The sequence below is a fragment of the Tilletiopsis washingtonensis genome, assembly GCF_003144115.1.
Source record: "Tilletiopsis washingtonensis strain MCA 4186 unplaced genomic scaffold FA09scaffold_2, whole genome shotgun sequence".
In the NCBI taxonomy this organism is placed as follows: domain Eukaryota; kingdom Fungi; phylum Basidiomycota; class Exobasidiomycetes; order Entylomatales; genus Tilletiopsis; species Tilletiopsis washingtonensis.
This window is the reverse complement of record NW_020311999.1, coordinates 221048-243081: the sequence shown is the minus strand read 5'-3', so window position 1 is coordinate 243081 and position 22034 is coordinate 221048. Positions and strand designations below refer to the sequence as shown.

At 68.3% G+C, this 22034-nt stretch overlaps 8 protein-coding genes across 8 annotated transcripts; 5 read left to right on the top strand and 3 right to left on the bottom strand.

The window, feature by feature from the left end:
* Nucleotides 1-1708: 1708 nt before the first annotated feature.
* FA09DRAFT_336138 (oxidative stress survival, Svf1-like protein) lies at nt 1709-3422 on the top strand (the record flags this gene model as incomplete). The annotated part of the gene is made up of 4 exons (XM_025743843.1): nt 1709-1731; nt 1784-1981; nt 2218-3247; nt 3306-3422. 4 exons carry the CDS (start codon nt 1709-1711, stop codon nt 3420-3422), a joined length of 1368 nt encoding a protein of 455 aa, XP_025601007.1.
* Nucleotides 3423-3550: 128 nt separating this feature from the next.
* Nucleotides 3551-5932, bottom strand: FA09DRAFT_358094 (hypothetical protein). Its single transcript, XM_025744911.1, has 2 exons — nt 5287-5932; nt 3551-5213 (listed from the first exon to the last, which is right to left on the bottom strand). The coding sequence occupies exons 1-2, from the start codon at nt 5536-5538 to the stop codon at nt 3738-3740; spliced, it is 1728 nt and encodes a 575-aa protein (XP_025601006.1). The 5' UTR covers nt 5539-5932; the 3' UTR covers nt 3551-3737.
* Nucleotides 5933-6179: 247 nt separating this feature from the next.
* On the top strand, nt 6180-7041 carry FA09DRAFT_327451 (hypothetical protein). The gene has a single exon (XM_025741407.1). The coding sequence runs from the start codon at nt 6286-6288 to the stop codon at nt 6877-6879; it is 594 nt and encodes a 197-aa protein (XP_025601005.1). The 5' UTR covers nt 6180-6285; the 3' UTR covers nt 6880-7041.
* A 2455-nt stretch (nt 7042-9496) lies between these two features.
* Nucleotides 9497-11608, top strand: FA09DRAFT_327450 (MFS general substrate transporter). Its single transcript, XM_025741406.1, has 10 exons — nt 9497-9797; nt 9853-9923; nt 9976-10076; nt 10133-10182; nt 10230-10288; nt 10343-10484; nt 10551-11004; nt 11069-11260; nt 11317-11340; nt 11401-11608. Exons 1-10 carry the CDS (start codon nt 9531-9533, stop codon nt 11586-11588), a joined length of 1548 nt encoding a protein of 515 aa, XP_025601004.1. The 5' UTR covers nt 9497-9530; the 3' UTR covers nt 11589-11608.
* Nucleotides 11609-11750: 142 nt separating this feature from the next.
* On the bottom strand, nt 11751-12685 carry FA09DRAFT_282075 (hypothetical protein; the record flags this gene model as incomplete). Its single annotated transcript, XM_025739820.1, has 3 exons — nt 11751-11850; nt 12445-12560; nt 12626-12685. Coding segments are annotated over 3 exons (276 nt in total), but the record flags the coding sequence as incomplete, so codon positions are not given.
* Nucleotides 12686-13080: 395 nt separating this feature from the next.
* On the top strand, nt 13081-15581 carry FA09DRAFT_358091 (PH domain-like protein; the record flags this gene model as incomplete). The annotated part of the gene is made up of 3 exons (XM_025744910.1): nt 13081-13401; nt 13464-14675; nt 14736-15581. The coding sequence occupies 3 exons, from the start codon at nt 13081-13083 to the stop codon at nt 15579-15581; spliced, it is 2379 nt and encodes a 792-aa protein (XP_025601002.1).
* Nucleotides 15582-15653: 72 nt separating this feature from the next.
* On the bottom strand, nt 15654-16993 carry FA09DRAFT_303824 (hypothetical protein). Its single transcript, XM_025740452.1, has 6 exons — nt 16951-16993; nt 16799-16852; nt 16660-16745; nt 16233-16610; nt 16088-16170; nt 15654-16037 (listed from the first exon to the last, which is right to left on the bottom strand). Exons 1-6 carry the CDS (start codon nt 16979-16981, stop codon nt 15920-15922), a joined length of 750 nt encoding a protein of 249 aa, XP_025601001.1. The 5' UTR covers nt 16982-16993; the 3' UTR covers nt 15654-15919.
* Nucleotides 16994-17304: 311 nt separating this feature from the next.
* On the top strand, nt 17305-21356 carry FA09DRAFT_327448 (hypothetical protein). Its single transcript, XM_025741405.1, has 8 exons — nt 17305-17555; nt 17610-18049; nt 18101-19856; nt 19916-20226; nt 20291-20472; nt 20534-20775; nt 20827-21089; nt 21145-21356. The coding sequence occupies exons 1-8, from the start codon at nt 17319-17321 to the stop codon at nt 21248-21250; spliced, it is 3537 nt and encodes a 1178-aa protein (XP_025601000.1). The 5' UTR covers nt 17305-17318; the 3' UTR covers nt 21251-21356.
* The last annotated feature ends 678 nt before the right edge of the window (nt 21357-22034 follow it).

Here is a 22034-nt window from a genome sequence, read left to right as displayed (position 1 = left end):
ATCGGTGCGCGCGCGGCGCGCGCGCGCGCGGCGGCCAGCGCTGCCCTGGGCCAGGTCGCCGCGATCGTCCAGCGCATCGCAAGTCCTCGCAGAAACGCGGCACGGACTAGAGCTGCTCACATGTGGTGGGTGGTGGTGGTGGTGAAGAGGCAAGCTCGGTGCGCAGGCCTGCGGACTAAGAGCAAAGTGGCCGGCCGAGAGGGGCTCGCAGTTCCAGCGAGGGCGCCGCGCCCCCGCGCTCGGCGAGACTCGAGGCCAGCACGCCGCGAGGAGCGCGAGCGTGCGGCGGTGTTGCAGCGCAGCGTCACCGCTGCCTCTCGCCGTCGGCCTGCTGCTGCACCTGCTGCTGCTGCTCTCCCTCTCCACCCAGCTCAGACACTCGCTGCCGGCCCGCGGCACGCTCGCGCTGCAAGTTTTGGCGGAGGCGCCCCGCCGCAAAACCTGCGCCGCCGGCAGGCCGCCCGTCTCGGCGCCACGCTGCGTCTGCGCCTCGCCCCAACTTCTTCGCGCCGCGCCAGCGCGCGCGCGAATTATGCGCCAGGGACCCCTCCTCACCCCTCATGCCTTCGCCGAGGCAGCTCGATCCCTCTTCTGCAGCTGCTCCAGCAGCATGCTGCAGAGAGCGTGAGCCATGCCGCATCTCTTGCTCGTCTCAGCCAGCATGCATCGCCAGCGAGAAGCGACAGAGGCGCGCGCCGAGACGAGGCGCAGGCGCACCCGCGGGGAGCGGCGCGCCGGTCGAAGCTCGGTGCGCCAGCTCGGCGCCCGGACCGCATGCCGCGGCGGCAGAAAGGGCGGGGCGGCGTCGGCGTGGCGCTGCCGAGCGCCCACGTTGGCTGACGCTGCAGCGCAGCGGCACGTCTGCAGGCCGCAGCGTCGCCCGCCCAGCAGATTCCCGCGAAACTAGGCAACGGCATCCGCCGCTGCACGGCTGACAGCTCCCTCCGCAGTTGTTGATGCTGAAGAAAGCGGAGAGCCGCCGCGCCAGATCCCACCTGCTAAGGCACAGCGCCCCGACGGCCGGGAGGAGAGAGGCTCGCGGCTCGTCGAGGCGCGTCGAGAGAGCCGAGCGACGGCGGCGTGGAGAAGGCCGCTGCCCTCGCAGGCACCGTGCAGCCGCCAGGCGCTTCGTACTCGTCGAGACCGCCTGAACGCAACTTCTGCTGCGAGTCTGGTTTGACCTTAAAGTCACATCGCTCCTGACATGGCCGCTGGCAGTCTAGTCCCTTGACGACGCAGTCTGGGATGGAAGGCAAGAGGGCCGCGCGAGGGGGGTTACATCCACCACGGACGCTCTAGCTGTCGTCTGCCGGCCACACACGGGTCTCGCTACTGCACAGTGCAACGCAGAACAGCGCTGCCTTGATTATGTGCGCAAAAGGAAGCGCCAGCGATGCCGCATGGACGATGGGTGACCTTGCTGGGCTCGAGAGTGTGCAGGCAAGTGAGTCGGCGCGTGGGAGCGACGGCGGCGAGATGCGCTTGTGCGCACGTCTCCACGAAACGCGACGTTGCGCGCGGCACACGGCACCGCACGGCGGCACGGCACAGCCGCCGGCGCTGTGCCAGATCCGATGCGTCAGGGTGCGGCTGCTGCTCGCCCCGCTGCGCTGCCGACTGCGCACTCCCTCCGCTCCCACCTCCACCGGTCGCCTGCGCATCCCTCGCGCACCTCTCCCACTCCCTCTCCCTCTCTTCTCTCCGCATCATGTCTGGCTGGGGCAGCTGGCTGTGAGTGCGCGCGCATACAGCCGCCCGCCATGCCTCGCTGACACGCGCACAGCTCCGGCGCCGAGCCCACGGGCTCCAACTTCCGCGCCGTGTCCGACACGGTGCCGCAGGATGCCCTCTACGGCGCCCTCACGCCCAAGGACACGAGCTGGACGTGCGCCGGCGGCTTCACCACCGAGACGCAGGTGTGGTACGCCGTGCTGAGCGACGGCGCCTTCGTCACCAGCCAGGTCATCCACAGTGCCGTCGGGTGAGTGGCCGTGGGGGCGGGCATGCATGCAGTGGGACAGTCTGGTGGCAGGTCATGCCTGGCAGCGCATGCAGCGGGACAGCCGTGTGGGAGGTCACGCCTGGCAGCGCACGAAGCGCTACAGCAGGCGTGGGGTCAGCTGCCGCACGCTGGCCGCACTACGCTCCTGTCCGCTGGCCGCAGCGCATCTGCTGCTAGACGCTGTCCGCCGTGCACCGTGCTGACGCGCGCTGCAGCCTGTGGTACCCGCAGATCCAGGTCACCTTCAAGTACTACAACCCGAGCACCGGCCAGAAGATCTGGAAGTCGCTCTCCGTGTCCAAGTTCGAGACGCCGGCGCCGGCGGGCTCGGGCCGCGACAAGGCGGCGTCGTACGACGGGCGCTCGTGCAAGGGCGAGCAGTTCAGCGTGCTGCACAGCACGCTGCCCGACGGCTCGGAGAGCTACGAGATCACCGCGCACATGGACGCCGAGGTGCAGCTCGGCTACACGTACACGCGGCCCGCCTCGTGCGCCGGCTGGAAGGTGGGCGCCGGCGCCGAGGGCGGCAAGAGCTTCTTCGGCGCCAACCAGGCGTCGCCCGACGGCTTCGTCGTGCACCGCTTCTGGCCGCGCGCGCACACCAGCGGCCACATTCTGCTCAAGGGCCAGGCGCTCGACGCGCGCGGCACGGGCATGTTCGTGCACGCCATCCAGGGCATGCGTCCCAACCTCGTCGCCTCGCGCTGGAACTTTGCCAACTTCCAGAGCGACGCCCTCGGCGGCGTCTCGGCCATCAGCATGGAGTTCACCACCACGAGCGACTACGGCGGTGAGCCGGGCAGCGCCGCGTCGAGCAAGGCTGCCGCCTCGGGCGCCGAGGCGAGCAAGCGCCGCGAGACGCGCACCGTCACCATCGGCAGCGTCGTCGTCGGCGAGCGCCTTGTGGCCGTGACGGCGGGAACGCGCGGCGCCGCCGGCTCGGCGCCCAAGCACAGCAACACGGCGGTGGAGCACCTCGAGTGCGTGCAGGACCCGGACACGGGCTACAGCGTGCCGCAGGCGATCCGCTACGTCTGGGACGGCGCGCTGCTGGCTGCGCCGCCGTCGGAGAAGGGCGACACGGCGCAGCGCGTGCAGGCCGAGCTGCGCGTCGAGCTCGGCCCGCCGCATCCCGTGGCGCAGAGCAAGGGCCTCGTCGACAAGGTCGACGTGCTCGGCGAGATGCCCGCCGTCGTCAAGAAGGTCGTGTCGTACATGGCCGGCACGAAGCCCTTCATCTACCAGGTGCGTCCAGTGTGGCGTCCTTCGCGTGTCCAGCGACTGACGCTCTTGCCTGCCGCAGACGCTGCTGCCCGCCAAGCTCAAGCTCACGCTGCCCGCCGACGTCGCCGGTGCGTCCGCCGGCTCGCACGAGGTTGACGGCACGTACTTCGGCGAGGCGACGTTCATCAGCGAGTAGACTGTTTGCCGCCGCGCCCTGTGTCCGCTCTGCCTCTGCCGCACTCGTCTACACTACACGTTTCTTGTCGTCGCTTAGCCCACCCGAGCCTCTCGCTACTCTGCCCTCGCCAATTCAGTCTCCTCTCTCCGATGCAAGATGTGCAATTGCGAGTCGCCAGTGAAAGGATGTGGGTGGTGGTACATGTTGTGCGAGAGCGAGACCTAACGGAATCCAAGAGAGGGTGCGAGAGTGGTGCTGATAGAGAGAGACTGTGTGGGCGGCGCTCACGAGCCCAGCGATGCGAGTGGCACGGTGTGCACAGCGCATGCGGGCTCAGCGGCTGCGGCGGAAGTCGACCTCGAGGTCAAAGTCGGGTGCGGCGCTGTGCCACGCCTCGGAGACGTCTGGCGACGCCGACGGCGAGCGCGACATGATGGGCGTGGCGAGCGGGTGCGGCGTGCGCGGCGAGGCAGCGGCGTCGTCGTTCGCTTGCCCGGTGCGCGAGCCAAAAAGAGCCCAGGCGCTGAGCCGGCGCGATGGCGGCGTCTGGCGCAAGGGCGACGACGGAGGGTTCGCCGAGGCCGGCCGGCCAAGCTCGGTCATCTCGCAGCTCAGCGGCGCAAGACGCTCGTCGTCCGACGACGGCGCCGGCGTCTTGTCCGAGCCGCAGCCTGAGCGGGCGCTGCCGGAGCTGCTGCCGGCAGAGAGCGTCTTCTCCGTGTCGTGCGTGTAGACGGGGTGGTGCGGTGCGACCGGCTCGCCAGACGACGCAGGCGCACGGAAGAAGCCCAGACCGGAGCCGGGCCCAGCGTAGGCCGCGAGCTGCCGAGCCAGCGAGCGGCTAGAGAGCGGCGCCTGCCGTGGTGCGGCGCCAGACGCCCGAGCCGTCTCGGCAGCCTCGGCATGCGCCGGCCCGATGCGCACCTGACGGCCTGCCGGCGCACGCCAGCGACGCTGCCGGCGCTCGTCGAGCGCCGTCATGCACGACACGGAGCTCGTGTCGCGCAGCATGCTCTGCGACGTCGGCTGCTGCGACTGCTGCTGGATGCTGTACGTGCGGCCGCGCGCCAGCAGGCCGCCCTCGATGTCGCTGAACGAGCCACGCCGCGGCACCGAGTTGCGCGGGCCGGGCGTGCCGTTGGCGAAGCGATCGTCGCGCCAGCGTGCGCTCGAGTTGGTGCACGCCAGCGTCGAGCCGAACACGCTGACAAAGACATTGGCGACCAGGATGAAGCCGTTGCGCGTGCGGCCCACGGCCGGCGTCGCCAGGCAGATGACAACGACGAGCGTGAAGAGCGTCGGGATGATGTGGCTGAAGCCGATGGCCAGGCACGTCTGCTTGGCCTGGTCCACCAGCCATGTCCGCCGCCGCACCAGCAGCGCATTGTCGTGCAGGCCAGCCTCGTAGCCGAGCTGGTGGAACTTGCGCAGGAGAAAGAGCGTCGTGTAGGCGTTGTCGAGGAACGTGAGGGCAAAGTAGGCGACGGCCCACTTGGTCTCCATTGGCCGCGCCAGGCCCTCGTCAAAGCCACCGGCGCCGGTAGCCGCAACGGAGCGGTAGCCGGCGACGAGGTAGAGCACGATGAACGGTATCCGCACCACCTTCATCAGCGTCGGGAACGCCGCCACTGCCCAGCGCTTGCCGCTTGCCGCCAGCATCGGCGGGTAGAAGGCGACGATGCGCAGCACGAGCGCGCAGTGCGCCACGAGCGGCGTGATGAAGAGAAAGGACGTCGTGGCGCACCAGTACGGCGCGGCGCGCATCGTGCTCTGCTCGCGGTCGCGCAGCAGGAGCGTTGCCCAAAAGACCTGCACAAAGTGGGTCAGAGAGGTCGCAAGAGGACAGGCTGCTCTGCGGCCAGCAGCGCAACGTGCCACTCACAGTGTTCAAGATGCTGCCTAGTAACCCTAGCACCATGCTGAGACTCAAGACTGCCAGCATGGGCAGGCGCGCGCGCCGCTCGGCCGGGCTGGCCTCGCCAAAGGAGTGGCGGCGCAGCACCGTGGCCAGCAGCAGGAAGAGCAGCGCCGTGCATGTCGAGTAGACGATGATGAAGAGCACGCCGGTGCGCACGAGCGGCAGCGGCACCGAGGCGTTGCCGAGCAGCGCGCTCGCCGGGTACTCGGACGCCATGTGCGCGCCGCGAGGAGATCAGGGCGCGCCTCCGCCGCGCGCGCGAGGGTGGGGAGGGGCCAGGATCGGGTGTGGTGGAGGAGAGAGGAGGCAGACAGAGGAGCAGGTGCAGCTTCGCTGCCGTGCCGCAGCCTTGCCGCTTGCGCTGGACGGAGGAGCGATGACGCGTGTGCGCGTGCGAGACACCTCGAGTTCGACGCGGCAGAACGATGCGAGGGTGACAGAGGCACGCGTGCAAGAGAAAGCACGAGCCGAGGAAGACGAAGCAAAAAAGAGAGAGAGAGAGAGAGCCGAGAGCCTGGACGCGAGACGGACGGCCGCGACGAGACGAGATGGAGCAGGGGGTCCGAGCGAGGAAGAGAGGGTGCGGAGAGTGCGGGACGGAGGGAAGCTGCGAGGGCGGCGGCGAAGGCGGCGAGCGTCGGAGGCACGGCCGGCGTCGGCGGCCCTCGCAGCGCCGCCTGCGTTGCCGCTCTGTGGCCGAGCAGGCAGCAAAGCGAGGCATGCGCCGGCGTGTGAGCGCAGCGCTGGCTGTGAATTCCTCGAGCAGCCTCGGGCGCAGCGACCGCGCAGCTGCAGCTGCAGCTCGCCGACGCTGCAGTGCGCTCTGTCGCCACGCCGCACGGGAAGCATGCTCCGCGCCTTCCTCCGCCGCTTGCACCGCACCTCACCACGCGCACCGCCGCGGCAGGCTAGTGCGCTCCGCTAGCTCGCCCTGAGCTGGCCTGCAAACAGCGCAGGACGAGCATGGAGGATGCCGCCTCGTCGAGCCGCAGCCGTCAGCACCAGCGCAGGCGTTGCCGGCACCGCTGCTGCCTTCCAGCGCCCAACGCGCGTACCGAGCGCTCCCTGCGCCCTCTTGTTTGCTCGGCAGCAAGCCGCAGCTGCGCTCTGAGACCGTGCAGGGTCGCGCAGCGGCGTGCTGCAGCGCATCGCAGAGTGAGATCTGGCACGGCACAGCGCATCATCGCTGCTTCCGGGGAGCACGGCGAGACCGGGCCGGCCTGTGCGTGCATGCTGCGGCTGGCCGACGCACGGCGCATGCACCTCAGCATGTGGGCTCGGGCAGAGGCAGGATCTGCGCCAGTGCAGCGCACACGCAAAAGGCCCGGCACTTGCGAGTCGCGTCTGCAGCGACGAGCGAGCGCGAGAGGGCAGCGCAGCAGAGATGGCAAGAGCGTCGCAAGCGCGCCGGACGAACGCGCGCCGCGCGCGACGAGGCCGCCTCCGTGCATGCTCGTCCTGCGTCCTCTTCTCGGGTCGCTCGCTCTGCTCAGGAGCGGGAGCGGGCGGGCGTACGCGCGCGCATGCGCAGGAGCGCTGCGACGGCGACTCGATTAGGGGAAGGGAGGTGGCGCCGAGGATCTCTCATGCAGCGCCGCGGGCGTCCAAGAGGGCCCAAGCAGCCGCACGAAGGCAGCGCGCAGCGTGCCCTGTGACAAAGTCAGCAGCAGACGGTGACGGAGCGGCCGAGAGAGAGCTGCAGGACGCTGCAAGCCGCCGCGGTGCTGCAGCGGACACGCTCCCGGCGTGCGGCCCGCTGCGGCTGCCGTGCCGTCGAGCTCGGCGGGCTCCCGTACCTGCGGCTGCGGCTTGCTCAGCTGCAGCCGGGCATCTGGCCGGCAGCGTGGCAGCTGCGGCTGCTGCGCTCTTTCTGAGCTCGCGCCTTGTCGTCGTCGAGACCCTGGAGTGCCACTCGCCGTGTGCTGGGCACACCTCCTCTCGCTGCCCCTCTCGCGGTCCCCACCCACGCGCCGCCGGAGCCGCCGCGCTAGCCTCCTTTCCCCTTCCCGCTCCTGCACGCTGCAAAGCTCCTTGTTCCAAAAAGCGGCCCATGCTGCCCTGCGCTGCATGCTGCAGATGCAGCCGTTCTCCCGGCCGTAGCGTGCTCATGGGGCCATGGGCAAACCGCAGCCAGCGCTCGGCGCGCATCCCTGCGCAGCCGTGGTTGTGCCGCTCGCTCACCGTAGCGCGCAGCCGCTCGCTTGCCCTCGCCGCTTCGAGCGCAACATGAAGCCGCTCCACGCTCTATCAACAGATCTCAGCAAGGAGCTCCTGATGGACGCAGGATCGAGCTTCAGAAAGCTCGCGGCGGCGTCGATGGACGGCATGGAAGCCTGAGCAGGGCTGCAGACTGCCTGTGCGCGCCGCGAAGCGGCCTGCCGAGCGCGTGTACTCTGCCTCGCACCGAGCAACCACAGTATTTCCTTCCCGAGCGCTGGACAGACCACATCTTGCTCATGCACCCTGCGTCTGATGCGCCGCACTCTCTTTGGCACGCAGCGGGCCGCCAGCGAAGCGTCGTCGCCCGCATGAACATTCGCACGGCCTGCCGCACGCCGGCTCGCAAATGGTCACCACTGGGGCAAAGCCATGCCCGAGGCATCAGCGAGGCTGCCTCCTGAGCGGCCTGCATGCTGAGCAGAAGCGAGAGAGGGCAGACATCGTGCTGGCGTGGCTCATGCGACGTGGACCCCACGGGAAGCAGTTCGCGCTTCTTCGGCTCCCAACGCGGCCCCACACGACGTCTGCTCCCGCTCCTGCCTGCCCCACGTCGAGATTGCGCTTCCGTGGAGCTGGCGTTCGTGCGACTGTGACGAGCCGACGTCGACACTCCACCCTCACCTCAGGGCGGCATCCTCTGCTGTCCCTTCCTCGCCTGTTTCCACTCCTTGTCGGCGCCCGGCCGGCGTCGGAGCCACGTGCCTGCGCCTGGCGTGGCTGCAGCACACCGCTGTGCCTGCGCAGACGTCGCCATGGATGGTGCCTGAGCGATGGGGCCGACCGGATCCTGGCCCCGACTCTCCCGAGCCTTTGTGCCGCAGCTGCAGTGCCTCGCGACCACGAGGGCGGCGCCGATGGGATGCAGCCTCAGCGCCGGCGGCGAAGTGGCCACGCCATCGACGCGCGACGCGACGCGAAAGGCACTCTGACTCTGACTCAAACTGCGGCGAGCGAGCTGCACCGCTCCTGGCGCTGCGCTGCGCGGCGCTGCAGAGGTGCAGACGGCCTTTCCTGCCAACGCCCGCCGAGTGCAGCACCCTGGCGTCGAATGGGCCGCTGCCCGACCTCCTCGCACCGGCGATGCAGCATGAGCGAGGACATCGGGTCCGCAAATGTCCGCACCGGCGCTGAGAGAGGTCAGAGGGCACCGCGGAGATGTGCTTACATCGAGGGCCGTGCGCTGCGTCTCGCAGATCTCTCCTCCGTGCGTGTCTCAGCTGCTCACTCTCTGCAGAGAAGAGACACCTGAGACAGCTGTACCGCAGCTGCGGGCCCGCGGCGCACCCTTGCATCGGAATGAGATGCACGCTGCACACCACGGTCAGCCGAGCAGCATGGCCGTCGTCATTCGTCATACGCTCAGAACATTCGTGCCCTCGTCCGCGCGTGCGTCTCTCACGCTTTAGGTCAGCGGAGGTCGACAGCTGCCTGTCGCGGCCCTGATTGTACTCGCTTCCATGTTTGGCGGCGCAAAGCAGAGGATCTGGCATCCAGGAGAGCGGCCAGCCAGGCCGTCAGCCGCATCCGTGCCTTGCGCGATGTCGTGCAGCTTCGCCGGACCCTGTCAGTCGGACGGAAGACCGCGACGCCCGGCGCTCTCGTGCGGCACTGAGCACAGGTGCATTGCGAGGGGGCAAAGGCCGCTCACATCCAGGAGGAGGTCGTGGCCGGTCGCAGAGCGGGCGACAAGAAGGCGCACATGGCGCGCGCCACGCCGTCCTCAAAGCGGCTTTGAGCTACCGAGTGCGTCTCGACGCACGCAGTGCTCTGTCCTACAGATCCAGTGTGCCTCGAGAACAGCCTGTCAGCTCGAGACTTGAGCAGCATCGATGATGCTGCCGCAGCGACGTGCGAGCGGGCATGGTCAGGATGGAGCGCGCGGCGCGGCGCGGGCGCGAATTTGAAGATCAGGAGCGGTGGAGGCGGCACAGCGAGCTGCTTCCCCACACCACAACGCCGCGCGCCCGGCGAGAAGGAGGCTCCTCAACATGGAGAGGCAAGCCGCAGGCGTCAACGGCGGCGACATCAAGACAGCCTTGAGCGATGAGGCACGGTCACATGCCAGAAGTGCAGAGGCTGTCGACGCAGAGAAGCAGCCAGAGCCCGATGTGGGATCATCGGCGCCGTCGACTGCGGAGCAGCACCAGCCGCCCGTCGTCGACGACCCGATGCGCTGGTCCGCGGCGCGCAAGTGGACGGTGACGCTGGGTGCCTGCTACTTCTCCAGCCTCATCTCCGTCGCTGCGTCGGCGTATGTGCGTAGGAGGCGAACCAAATGCGGTGACTTGCGGCGCTGACTGCCCTTTCCAGTCGCTCGGCATCGATGCCATGGTGCGCGATCTCGCTGAGCCACGGCTGCTGCTGGTAGCTGGGATCTCTGCGTACGTCGTAGCGGGACAAGTGCACTGGCACAGCTGTTGACGTCTCGCGCAGCTTCACGCTGTCGTGTGCGCTCCTGCCGCTCATCCTGGCGCCGCTGAGCGAGGCCGTGGGCCGCAGATACGTCTACCTCGTCTCGTACGCCATCTTCTTCCGTGAGGATCAACGGCACCACAACAGGCGTCGATTGCCGCTGAACCGCGCACACCAGTTTTCTTCCTGCCCGTCGCCTTGGCTCAGAATGCCGCAACCGTGCTGGTGGTGCGTCTGTTTGCTGCTGAAGTCGGCCTTGCGCTAACCCTTTCCAGGCTCGCTTTCTGTGCGGCGCCGCCGGAAGCGTCGGCAGCACCATGGTCGGCGGGACCCTGTGAGCCGGCAGAGCCTCGCGTCTGCCTGCACTGCAGCTAACACCTGTGCAAAGCGGCGACATCTGGCTGAAGGAGGAGCGCACGCTCCCCATGGCGCTCTTCGCCCTCTCGGCGCTTGCTGGCACTCCGATGGGCCCCGTCGGCTTCGCCTGGGCCACGATTGATGGCCGCTGGCGCTGGATCCACTGGACGATGGTGAGTCGTGGTGGCGAGCGATGGCGAGTCGCGATGGCGAGTGCCAGCATGCTGACACTGCAACAGCTTCTTCTCGGCGCCCCGTCGATGCTCTTCGCGCTTCTGTTTCTCAACCGCGAGACGCTGCCGAAGAAGCTGCTCCAGCGCAGTGGCCTGCCAGACGGCGCGCAGTCGCTTCAGAGCCGGATGGCCAAGCTCCGCGGCGCTTTGAGCGTCTCGGCGATCCGGCCGCTGCGCTTCCTCTTCACCGAGCCCATCACGACCGTGCTCTGCATCTGGATCTCGTTCGCCTGGGGCTGCCTCTACCTCTTCCTGCAGAGCGTGCCGCTCGTCTTTGCGCAGCACGGCTTTCGCGACGAGAACGGCACGACGGGCCTCGCCTTTGTGGGCCTGGCAGTCGGCGCCGTGCTTGGCTTTCTCGCATACGTCTTCAGCACGCGCCGCTGGCCGATGCAGAAGACGCATGCGCCCGAGGCACGCCTGCGAGAGGCATGCGTGGGCGGCGTGCTCTTCGCTGCAGGTGAGCACCAAGGGTGGGCCTGAGACTTACACGAGCTCCCATCTGATCGCCCCTGCTGTGCCAGCATTCTTCTTCTACGCATGGACGACGCTGCCGCGCCTGCCGTGGGCGGTGCCTCAGATCGCCTCGGCGCTACTCATGGCAGGGCTCTTCCTCTTCTACGTCTCCATCTTTCAGTACTTTGGCGACATCTACGGCAGCTACACGAGCTCGGCACTGGCGGCACAGTCCTTCTCACGCAACATCTTCGCCACAGGTGAGGAGCTTGCTGCGAGGACCTTGCACAAGGACTGACAGCCACTCGGCATGCAGCTTTTCCGCTCTTTGCGCGGCGCAGTAAGTGCACTCGACTGCTCCTCTGAATCGACTCCAACTTCTGACGTCGCCGCCCTGCAGTGTACCAAGCGCTGGACTACCAGATCGCCACAACGGTGCTGGCGGGCATCGCTGCCGTGCTGGCGCTGTCGCCGTTTCTGCTTCTGCGCGTGGGCGCAAGACTGCGAGCGGCCAGCCCGTTTGCTGTCAAGCTCGAGGCAGAGGCAGAGGCGGAAGCGCGTGCGCAGCCTGGTCGAGACCGGCAATGACATAGATGCTCCCGGACGATGCGCCGACTCGTGCGGACCATGTCTGCGCTCTGCTCCTCGTTCCACCGGACACTGTGCCAGGCCCTCTCGTCTCTCACCATGCGCCAGGCCGTCTCTCTTACAGATCATCATTCCCAGCCCTCTCCCATCCTCCGCTCATGCGCCGTTCGGGTGTCCCGAGTTGGCCGACGGCACGTACTTCCAGGTGCCGCCCTCCTTCTCCAGACGCTCCTTGGCCTCGGCCATGGCCCACGTCTTGATGCTGCGAGAGAGAGGCACCCGTTAGACTTTGGCCATCGCGAGATGAAGAGAAGAGAGCGGACGACACGGAGCCTAGCCGCCACAGGCAGCGAACCGCGCACGGCGCTGGGGCAAGCGCGGCGTCCACTCCACTCGCAAAAGCAGCGTATGCACCGGGCCCGAGAGGCCCACAGAGCTGCGGCGCTCCTCTGGACTCTTCAACCAGCAGCATAGGCCGCGGCCAGCAGCGCACAAGCAGGCCGACGTCGCCCGAGCCGGGCGCGACCTCGTTGGGAGCAGGGCGCCCCTTGCGCCGCTCTCTTTAGCAGAGAGCTCGGCACTCGGCCCAGACGGAGCACCGTCGCCTTGGAAGACGCTATGAATGTCCAGAGCTGGCAGTGAACCTAGCACACGGCTGTGTAGAGCGGGCAAGTCGCAGCATGTAGCTCGAGCCCGGCACCACTACGACAGATGCGAGCAGAGCTGCGCTTCATGCACAGAGTGCTGCTTCCAGCCTCGAGCCTCTCCTGGCGCTCATACAGCCAGAGACGCCTCATTATGCCCCTCTTTGCCCCTGCTCCTGCCGCTCTGCTCTTGTCTGGCGCGCACGACTCACCTCGTGTCGGGCTTGTACCACAGCAGCACAGTTGCGAGGCCCATGCCGCCCCACATGCCCCAGAACCACATGCGCTCCCAGTCCTCCTTCTCGCGGCGCTGGCCCTTTGCCAGCGGCTGCAGGGTGTGCAGCGTCAGCGCCCGGCATTCTAGCGACGCCTACTGCCTCCAGCCGCACGCACCTGCTCGGCAAAGAGACGGCCCGAGGGCTGGTTGTATGCGCCGCCGCCGCTGGCGTGGCGCACGCTGCGCAGCGGCGCGGCGGAGCGCGCGAGCGATGCGCGAGGGAGCGAGGCGAGAGCGCGCGACGAGGACATGGTGAGTGGGTGCGCGAGGTGCGGAGGCAAGCCGGGTGCGCTGCGATGCGGGCTTGGGAGCGGCGCCGCGGAGCCGGGCAGCTGGACGCGCGCGGCGGCGGCGATGGCTTGGTCGCACGGCGTCGCGCACGTGGCGTGCGTGGCCTGCTCCTCTGGCTGGCGGCAGCGGCGCTCCACATCGGGCGCAGCAAGCGCCTGGCCTCCATCGCGCCCGCCCCGCACTCGCCCCGCCTCGGCCCCGCGCATCCTGCCCTTCCACACTGCCTCTGCCACCTCTGCTCCTCTTGTCCACTGCGCATCCGCACCGCCCGGCGCGCGCCATGCCCGCCACGCTCGCGGCACTCCGCCGCGGCAGCGCCTCGTCGCAGCCCAGCAGCCAGGCGCCGCCGCAGCCTGTGCAGCAGGTGCCGCAGCCCGCACCGCAGCAGCCACAGCCGCACCGCTCGCCCTCGCACCGCCGCGGCGCCTCGAGTGCCGGCTCGGCGCCCGAAAGCGAGGCCGACGACGAGTTCGGCTCGGGCGACGACGGCGACGACGGCGACGAGGCGGCGCTCGACGACGAGGGCACGGCGGGCGAGCAGCTGCGCAACGAGACGACCGTCAAGAGCGGCTACCTGTACAAGCGCGGCGAGAAGCGCAAGGTGAGCTTCGCACACAGCCGCTGCCGCAGCGACGCTTTGTCTGTGCTGACACGCGCTCGCAGAACTGGAAGAAGCGCTGGTTCGTGCTGCGCTCGTCGAAGCTGTGCTACTACAAGAACGAAAAGGAGTACCAGCTGCTGCGCTTCATCGACATGGGCGACGTGCACACGGTGGCGTCCATCGAGCTGAAGCGCGTCGAGCATGCGTTCGGCATCGTCACGTCGTCGCGGCAGTACTACGTGCGCGCCTCTTCGAAGGCCGACAAGGAGAGCTGGCTGGCGGCGCTGCTCGACGTCAAGGAGCAGGTGCGCCAGCGCAGCACCATCACCAGCTCGCACGAGCGCGACGACGGCGACCTGCCGACGCCAGGCGAAGGCGCAAACACACCGACGCCGCAGACCATCTCCGTCACTATCCCCGGCGCGGGCCGCTATGATGCGCCAGCCCGTCCTCGCGCTATTCCCGGCTCGTTGGCGTCGCCCGGCGGCAGCAGCCAGCAGGCCGGCGCCTCGCGCGACGGCCTCGCCTTTTCGCCACTCACCGCCACGTCGCTCTCCGCCAGTGCGTCCGAGGGCGAGCACGGCGGCCAGGGACTGCGTGCGGCGGCGGGCGCGAGCGCCGAGCAGTTTGGTCTCAGCTATGCCAGTCAGTCATCTGCCGGGCAGAGCTTCGGCAGCAGCCCGCCGGCGCTGCGCAATGGCGCTGCGGCAACGGCAGCGGCCCCGAGTGCGGCCCGCTCGCCGTCGCCGCATCTCTCCAGCGGCGAGGTGTCGCAGAGCGAGGGCGCGGCACGGCGGCGCTCCGTGCGTCAGGGCTCGTCGAGCGACAGGCCGCCGCATGCGCCGCGCGACACGTCCGTCGGCTCGTCGGGCGGCGAGGGCCGCACGACTGGCTGGAGCCTCAAGCCGGACAGCGCACCAGGCAGCGGCGCATCCGCGACGGCTGCCGCAGCTGCTGCCGCTGCTGCCGCCGCGGGTGCGATGAGCTCGTCGGATGAGGAGGAAGAGGACTGGGATGAGGACGAAGTCGCGGACCTGGCCATGCCGCTACCCGGCCAGCCTGTCGCCGCTCCTGCTCAGCCTCAAAGCGCCCAAGGAACGCCGTCTGCCTCGCGCACCGCACCCTCGGCGCCGCAGACACCGCAGCGCGCCACGGATCCGAACAAAGTCATCCACCAGGGCTACCTCATGAAGCAGAGCTCGCGGCGCAAGACGTGGCGCAAGCGCTGGTTCGTCCTCACCGGCTCGACGCTGATGTACACGCGCAGCCACATGGTGAGTGCCGCACAGAAGAGGCCACATGCAGCAGAACGCTGACTCTCTCGCCGCTCACAGGACGCAAAGGCGAACCGCGCCATTCCGCTCTCGTCCATCCTCGATGCGCTCGAGTACACGTCGAAGAAGACTGGCCAGCCCGTCGGCGGACTCAGTGCGCCGGGCGGCGGTCCGCAGAGTCCCGTTCTGCAGAGCCCGTCGCACGCCGGCGCGCCCTTTTCGTTCAGCCTGCCGTCTGCCGAGGGCGCCAATGCGTCAGCCGGCTCCGATGCGGCGGCACCTGCTGCTGCTGCTGGACAGTCGGCCGAGGCGACACCCACAGCAGCGCCCGGAGCTGAGCGGGGCGCCTCTGCTCCGCTGCTGTCGCCCGGCGCATCGACGTCTGGCACTCCCGCAGCCGCCACGCCGTCTGCGAGCGCAGTGTCTGGCGTCACGAGCGGCCTGTCCAACATCGGGCTCGGCATGGGCGGCGTCAGCGTTCCCGGCGTGGGGCGCGGCGAGTCGCAGAAGCGCAAGAAGGAGCACTGCTTCAAGATCCTCACGCCCAAGCGCACGTTTGTCGTGTGCGCACCGACGGAGGAGGAGGAGATCAAGTGGCTCTCGGCCATCCAGGCGCTGCTCACGCGCACAAGAGGCCAGACGCAGCCGCCCGCCACGCCCACGCCGCAGCTCGCTGCGCCGGCGCCGGCACCCTCGGCCACGCTCGGCTCGCCGACGAGCGCCTCGCAGAGCGCCAAGACGGCACTGCCTGCGCGCCCGGTGCGCAGCGCAAGCTCCAACTCGGGCGCCACTGGTGCGGCACCAGTGCAGACAGCGGCGCAGACCCTCGACGAGGAGCGCTCGCCACAGCGGCCGCGCGTGCCGAGCAACGCCAGCCATCGCAGCATCGGCGCGAGCCAGGCATAGCGCGGTCGGGAAGACACCTGCGGCAGTGCTCCCGGCGTTGCTCCTTCGTCCTGTCGATTCGTGATATCCCCTCTCTGCACCACTTCCCTTTCCTCTGCGCTGCATCACCTGTAGATCCTCCGTCGGGCGCCTACAACCCTCTTGCACGTCTGTTCATAGCGTGTGTGTTCGATTGCGAGGCTCGAGATGGGATAAAGGAGGGGCCTGCCAGATTAAGCGGCCAATGGCGCGGGCGACAAGTGACTAGGAGCGGCAGATATACGGATGCGAGGTGCGGAGAGATGCGAGGCGGAAGCGCAGAGAGAGCGAACAGAATCGCTCGGTACTGCAGGAGCCGCTTACTTCTTGCTCTTGGCCTTCTTCGTCGGGCGCTTCTCCTCCTCCTCGAGGTCGATCTCCTCGTCGTCCTCCTCGTCGTCCTCGTCCTCCGAGTCGTAGTCGTCCATGCCCTCGAAGCTGGCGTAGAACGTCAGCTGTGCCCGTGCAGGCCCTCACACGACACTCACTCCTCGAAGCCGACGAGGTCGCCGGTGTAGAAGCTGATGGCGTTCGGGAAGAACGTGTTGACCATGGCGTCGCCGAGCGCGTTCTGCGGAATGTGCACATGTGTGAGCAGGGTGCCACCAGCACCAGACCACGCCGAGCACTCACCGTGACCTGCTCGTCGATGGCGTCGAAGAAGCTGGAGAAGAAGGAGCCGGGCTGGAAGTCCTCCTCGCCGGGCTTGCTGAGCGGCAGCTGCTTGGCGAGGTTCTTCTCGTCGGACGTCCACTCGATCTCCGTCTTGTGCGGCGTCACGTCCTCCACCCACTCGCCCTCGTCGCTGCCGAGCGGCGCGGCGTCGGCCTTGACGGTGAACTTCTTGACGAGCGTGTTCGACTTGAGGTACTCGTTGTCGCCGAACTCGAACGTGACGGTGGCGCTGCGCGGATCCTGCTCGTCCTGCTCGACGTTGATCGAGACGAGCTTCTGCAGCAGGTCCTGGTCCTTGTCGTCGACGTAGGCGGCAAGGTGCGGGCAGTTGCTCATCTGCCACGGATGTCAGCGCATGTACGGCAGCAACAGCGACTGCACTTACCGCCTTGTACCAGAACTGCGGCACGTCCTTGACCGTCTCGGCGCGCTTGGCGTAGAGCGGCTTCTGCAGCTTGGCCGCGTGGCGCTCTGCAGCACGGCGTGAACACGGTGCGGGTAAGCCGCGCGCCGCTGCCACTCACGGATGTCGCCGTCGACCTGCTCAAACTCCTTCTTCAGCGCATCGACCTTGCTCACTGCGAGGCGTGTCAGTGGAGGCGTGCGGGGCGCCGCGGTGCATGCCGCACGAGGCTGCGACGTGCACACGCGGCGGCGGCGGCTCGAGCAGACGCACGCGTGGCGGGCTCAAACTCGTAGACGTTCATGGTGTGCGTGTGTGCGGTGTGTGGTGCGTGATGTGGTTGAGAGTGAAGCGACGGCGGCAGGCAAGTCGCCGACACGGCGCTGCGAAGATCTTCGGGCGTTGAGCGCTGTGCCACACGGGCACGTCGGCAGTGTGTCGCGCGAGCGCCCGTGCGCTGCTGCGCCGCCCGGGTGCCGCCGAACTTTTGCCTGCCGCTCCACACGGCGGCACGTGACGCGTGTTTGTCCGACGCGCCGCCAGCGTCGGGCCGCGGCAGCCCGACGCGTGTGAGCATCACGCAACACCTGGGCCAGCGGAGGGGCCCATCGACGCTGCCACCACCACCTTCACTCCTCAGCATGTCCGAGCCAGCTCGCCGCTCGCCACGCAAGGGCCGCAGCTCGCTTTCCGCCGCCGCAGCCAGCGGCACCGCTGCTGCCGGCAGCGCCGCCGCCTCGTCGTCCAAGCCGCGCCTCGCGCGCCGCCCGCAGAGCGTCGGCGGCAAGCAGCTGCAGGCCATGGCCGAGGAGCTCGATGCCGCCGCCGCCGAGCCACGCCTCGACGACGATCTGCTGCCGGCGTCGCGCCGCCACGTCGTAAGCAGCTTGCATGTCGCTCGCAGCCCGGGCCCGGCTCACCCTCCTCTGCAGCCCGGCCCGCGCAAGTCCTCCATCCGCACGCGCGCTCCACAGGTATTTGCCAGTCCGTCCGGCGTCGTGCCTTCTCCTACGACGCGCAAGTACGTCTCGTCCGGCCTCAACCTCACTGCGCCGCTTGCGCCGCTTGGCTCGTCGAGCAGCATCAACCAGGTGCTGGACGACGCCGGCGTCGCACCACCGGCAGCAGCCAAGCCGCCGGCCCTCGTGCGCTCGGCATCGACGCCGGCTCTGGAGAGCGCCGACGCTGCAGCGACAGAGGCGCATGCAGCAGCAGCGGCGTTGGAGAGCAGCGCCAGAGAGCCTGCTGCCGCCTTGGCCTACTCTGGCTCGCACACCATCGCCATTGGCAGTGAGGGCAGCGGGCGCAGCGATGCGGCAGTCGCAGCGGCGCGCAAGCGGCGCGTCACATTCACACGCATGGTGGCCCGGACGTGAGTGAATGCGGAGAGGCTGCGACTGACATCGCTGACGTGTGCCCCAAGCGACTTTGAGCGGGACGAGCCGACGATGCGCATCCAGCCGGCCGGCAACGCAGAGGGTCCGCTGCTTCCCGACACGACCTCCTCGTCGGTCTCGCGCGCCACGTCCGACTCGGACAGCGATTCCGAGGATGACATTGATCTGCTCATCGCCTCGTCGTACCGAGAGGCGGGCGCAGCCGGCGAGGACAGCAACATGGACATCTCGGAGCTGACTGGCGCTCAGCCAGCGGGCGACCAGTCGCAGAGCATGGAGTTCACGCAGGCGCTCGGCCGCGTCGTGTCTGCCCAGGCCGGTGCAGCGCCGCAGCGGCGCCGCGATTCTGGCATTCCGGCGCAGCGCTACGTCGAGGGCGAAGACGACGAGGATGACTCGTCGTTCGACGACTCGGTGGACAACGACGCGGCACTGCAGCGTGCGACAGACGACAATCGCACGCAGACGATGGAGTTCACGACGGCCGTGGGCGGACTTGTGCAGCTCAACGGCCAGGCGACGCTCGATGAGACCATGGAGGAGGCGATGGAGATGGACGAGAGCGCCATGGACATGACGCAGGCCCTTGGCGCCATTCAGCACGTGGCGCGGCGCAGCAGCCTGGCCGCACCGGCAGCGGCCGCTCCACGGCGCTCAGCCGCGCCGCGGCGTTCGCGCGCTTCGGTCGCACAGACAGAGGGCGAGCAGTCGATGGCGATGGACATGACGCAGGCGTACGGCGCCATTCGCTCTGTTGCGGGCCAGAAGCGTGCGGCAGACGAGACGTTCGACACGGACGACTGGGACGACTCGGCAATGATGCCAAACGCAGCAGACGCCTCGGCGATGGACATGACGATCGCACACGGACGCATCAACAGTCCTGTTCGACCGACTACCGCCTCGCCTCGCAAGTCGCACGCGCCTGTGTCGCCGCATCGTTTCGCCCTCGCTCCTCCTCGAGGCGTGGCCACCACGCCTTCGAAGCGCCAAGCGCTCTCCGGCGCCGGCTCTCGGCCACAGTCGCCCGCCAAGACAGGCACTGTCTCGCAGCGTGCCTCACCCGCAAAGTCGATGTTTGCTCAGCCGAGCCCGGCGCGTGCCAACTCGCCGACGAAGTTCCGGCAGTCGCTGCGCGGCGCACCGTCGCCTGGCGCAGGCACGCAGTCGCCAGCACGCCGTGTGCCGGTGGCGCGTGTCTCGGTGCCCGCAGCGCCTGCGCTGCAGCTCGAGACGGTCAAGCCCGAGGCGCCGGCTAGCCCTCTTGCACCTGCCGTCGCGCAAGAAGCACGAGCGCTGAGTGCGCCCGGCCGCAAGGCCTACGTGCCGGCCGCCGCGTCTGGCCCATCGCGGCCGCGAAGCAGCTTCATGGCGGCCACCTATGCGCCCGAGCCGAGCGACACGTCGACGTCGTCGTTCCACAGCGCCCGGATGGGCAGCAGTGAGGCCGAGTCGCTGCGTGCCGTCTCTGTGTCCGAGTTCTTTGCGCTCCTCGGCGTGACGTTCCACGAGGGCATCACTTCTGCGAGCCGCCGGCAGGTGGAGCGTCCTGCCTCGGCGCCCGAAGAGCGCGCAGGTGTGCAGACGATGCGCATGGCGAAGGCCGCAGCTGGCAGTGTGCCGATGCTGGATGGCCTCGTCACGGCCTGTCGTGAGCTGCAGCAGCACATCCAGAAGGGCCGCGCCGAGCTCACAGAGACGGAGACGGCCTTTCTGGAGCAGCCGCCGCCCTTTGTCCACGACGTGCTCACCTGCGAGCCGGATGCGCGCAAGGAGTCCGAGGTGCGTTGCGCGCCCCCTGCGCCGTCGACGTTCTGCTGACGCACCACCTTGCCACACAGGCACAGTGCAAGCTGCAGAAGTCGGCAGCACGTGCACACGCACTCGAGAAGTACTACGGCTGGCGGCTCGACAATCAGTTTGGGCCGGAGCTCGTGGCGCTGCTCGAGACGAACCGTGATCGGCTGCAGGCGGATGCGCAAGTCGTGCAGACCGAGGGCGCGGCGATGCGCGAGCGCATCTTGCCGGCGCTGCGGGCGCGCCGCGAGGAGCTGGCGCGCGAGCTGAGCCGCGAGAAGCGAAGACGCGAGCTGATTGCCGAGGCGGACCCGGCTGAGATGGAGGGGCTGTACGAGAGCATCGAGGAGCAGGGGTGAGTGACGCTGCTGCGTCGGCTTTGCCGCTGCCGGACATTCACGCTGATGCAACACGCGCAGGCAACATCTCGAGGGCATCCGTGCACGCAACGGCGAGCTCGAGGAGCAAGTCTCGCGCGTCGATGCACGCCTCGAGGAGGCCAACGGCAAGCGCGCCAACATTGAGAGCGCCATTGCCGAGGCGCGCGCCGTGTATGAGCAGATCAAGGGCTACACCAAGGGCGAGGCTGCCCGCCTGCTCCGTGAGTGGTCGCCGCCTTTGCGCGTGTGTGTAGGGCGTCTGCTGACCTGTTGCGCGTCCAGGCGAGGTGCGCAACCTGGAGGCACTGCATCTCTGGCGTCTCCGCGACGACTCGGCCGACGGCGTGCTGGAGCTGGTGCACGACGGTGCACTCGAGGTGACGCTGCGCATCGACGAGGAGGGCCACGTGCCGTCTTACGACCTGGCGCTTGCGCCAAGCGCCCAGAAGAGCCCGGTCGCCGTGTGGGCACTGCAGGTGCTCACTGAGGCCAGGGAGCGCAATGCGGGCGCAGACATGGTCACGGTACGTCTCGCGTCTGCTTGCTAAAGATCTAATCTCACCCCTGGCCCGCAGATGATGCGCGACATTGCCCGCTCGTGGACGCGCACGCGCTACGTGCTCGCCGCGCACGAGCATCTCAACACGCTCTTCCCGAGCACGCTGACCGCCGTGGCCTCCGGCAAGTCCAGCATGCTGCTGCAGGCCGACGTGCTGCTCGTGCGTCGGCGCGCCAAGCTCGTCGTCAGTGTCGAGTGTGCGCCGCCGAGCCTGCTCGAGCGCGGCGCCGTGCTTGATGCCGAGAAGGTCAGCGTGCAGCTCGTCTATGGCAACGTCGAGTGAGTAGCAGCGAGGCTTGCTTCTGCCGAGGCCATTGCTGACGCTAGCTCGCAGTGCTGCCGCCGTCACGGCCCAGATCGCCGACTGCCTCGGTGCCTCGACGGCCAACGACGCCCTCGCCAAGGCCGTGCTCGAGGCCCGCGCCACCTTTGACGCATGATCGTCCCATGCCATCTCTTTGCTGTCTGTCTTGCTCGGCACTCCTGTCTCCTTCTGTACCTGCTTGTACTGCCTACGTGTACGTCTATGATATCCCTCACGCCCAGCGTCATGTGTTCGAGTCTCAAGGTGCTCTGCAGACCCCGGCCAGAGGTTGGTGACACACGATCACACAGAGCGCAAGGATGGAGGAACGACTCGACTGCAGCTGGCATTCAACCCATTGTTGTGCCTGCAGAGGCTGGCGAGGAAGCGGAGAGAGCATGGCCACGCGCACTCGTGTGCACGCGCGGTGCTCTCTCCACTGCTCGCCGATAAGAACAGCCACAACAGGGGAGTGAGGCTGATGAGGCACTCGGCAGCGGATGCGAGTGGGATAGGCGAAGGACAGGGAAGGAGGTGAAGTGATGTGGGAACGTGATGATGAAGAGAAGACGCGAAGAGCAGAGCAGAGAAGGGCAGAGACAAGAAGAAACGATAAGAGGAGGACGAACGTGTTGAGAAGGGTGGGAGGTGACGAGGAGAGGAAGGACTGCGGGCCGGCGTGACGCGAGGCCCAGGCAGCAGTGCGCACAAGACTCATCAGGGCCCCTGTGAAGTCTCCATGTGAAGACCTCATAGGCGCACTGATGCAGTCACAGTGCCCGTTGCTGTCGAAGCCTTCTACACACCGACTCGCACGCGCCCGGTGAACGACCTTGATGGGTGCCGACGGTGCGCAGGCCGTGGCGAGCGACGAGTGACGATGGAGAAGGAGGGCTAGCGCCTGCGAGAAAGACGGGCTG

What these genes read in the sequence shown, in the direction of transcription:
- FA09DRAFT_327448 (XM_025741405.1), top strand. Translation starts at nt 17,319, where the DNA reads ATGTCCGAGCCAGCTCGCCGCTCGCCACGCAAGGGCCGCAGCTCGCTT. An exon ending in CGGCGTCGCGCCGCCACGTC is followed by an intron (nt 17,556 to 17,609) that starts GTAAGCAGCTTG and finishes CCTCCTCTGCAG; the next exon opens with CCCGGCCCGCGCAAGTCCTC. An exon ending in CGAGGCTGCCCGCCTGCTCC is followed by an intron (nt 20,473 to 20,533) that starts GTGAGTGGTCGC and finishes TTGCGCGTCCAG; the next exon opens with GCGAGGTGCGCAACCTGGAG.
- FA09DRAFT_327451 (XM_025741407.1), top strand. Translation starts at nt 6,286, where the DNA reads ATGGAGGATGCCGCCTCGTCGAGCCGCAGCCGTCAGCACCAGCGCAGG.
- FA09DRAFT_303824 (XM_025740452.1), bottom strand. Translation starts at nt 16,981, where the DNA reads ATGAACGTCTACGAGTTTGAGCCCGCCACGC. An exon ending in CGCAGTTCTGGTACAAGGCG is followed by an intron (nt 16,611 to 16,659) that starts GTAAGTGCAGTC and finishes CATCCGTGGCAG; the next exon opens with ATGAGCAACTGCCCGCACCT. An exon ending in GACCTCGTCGGCTTCGAGGA is followed by an intron (nt 16,038 to 16,087) that starts GTGAGTGTCGTG and finishes GTTCTACGCCAG; the next exon opens with CTTCGAGGGCATGGACGACT.
- FA09DRAFT_358094 (XM_025744911.1), bottom strand. Translation starts at nt 5,538, where the DNA reads ATGGCGTCCGAGTACCCGGCGAGCGCGCTGCTCGGCAACGCCTCGGTG. An exon ending in TAGGCAGCATCTTGAACACT is followed by an intron (nt 5,214 to 5,286) that starts GTGAGTGGCACG and finishes CACTTTGTGCAG; the next exon opens with GTCTTTTGGGCAACGCTCCT.
- FA09DRAFT_327450 (XM_025741406.1), top strand. Translation starts at nt 9,531, where the DNA reads ATGGAGAGGCAAGCCGCAGGCGTCAACGGCGGCGACATCAAGACAGCC. An exon ending in CTGGTAGCTGGGATCTCTGC is followed by an intron (nt 9,924 to 9,975) that starts GTACGTCGTAGC and finishes CGTCTCGCGCAG; the next exon opens with CTTCACGCTGTCGTGTGCGC. An exon ending in CTCGTACGCCATCTTCTTCC is followed by an intron (nt 10,077 to 10,132) that starts GTGAGGATCAAC and finishes CGCGCACACCAG; the next exon opens with TTTTCTTCCTGCCCGTCGCC.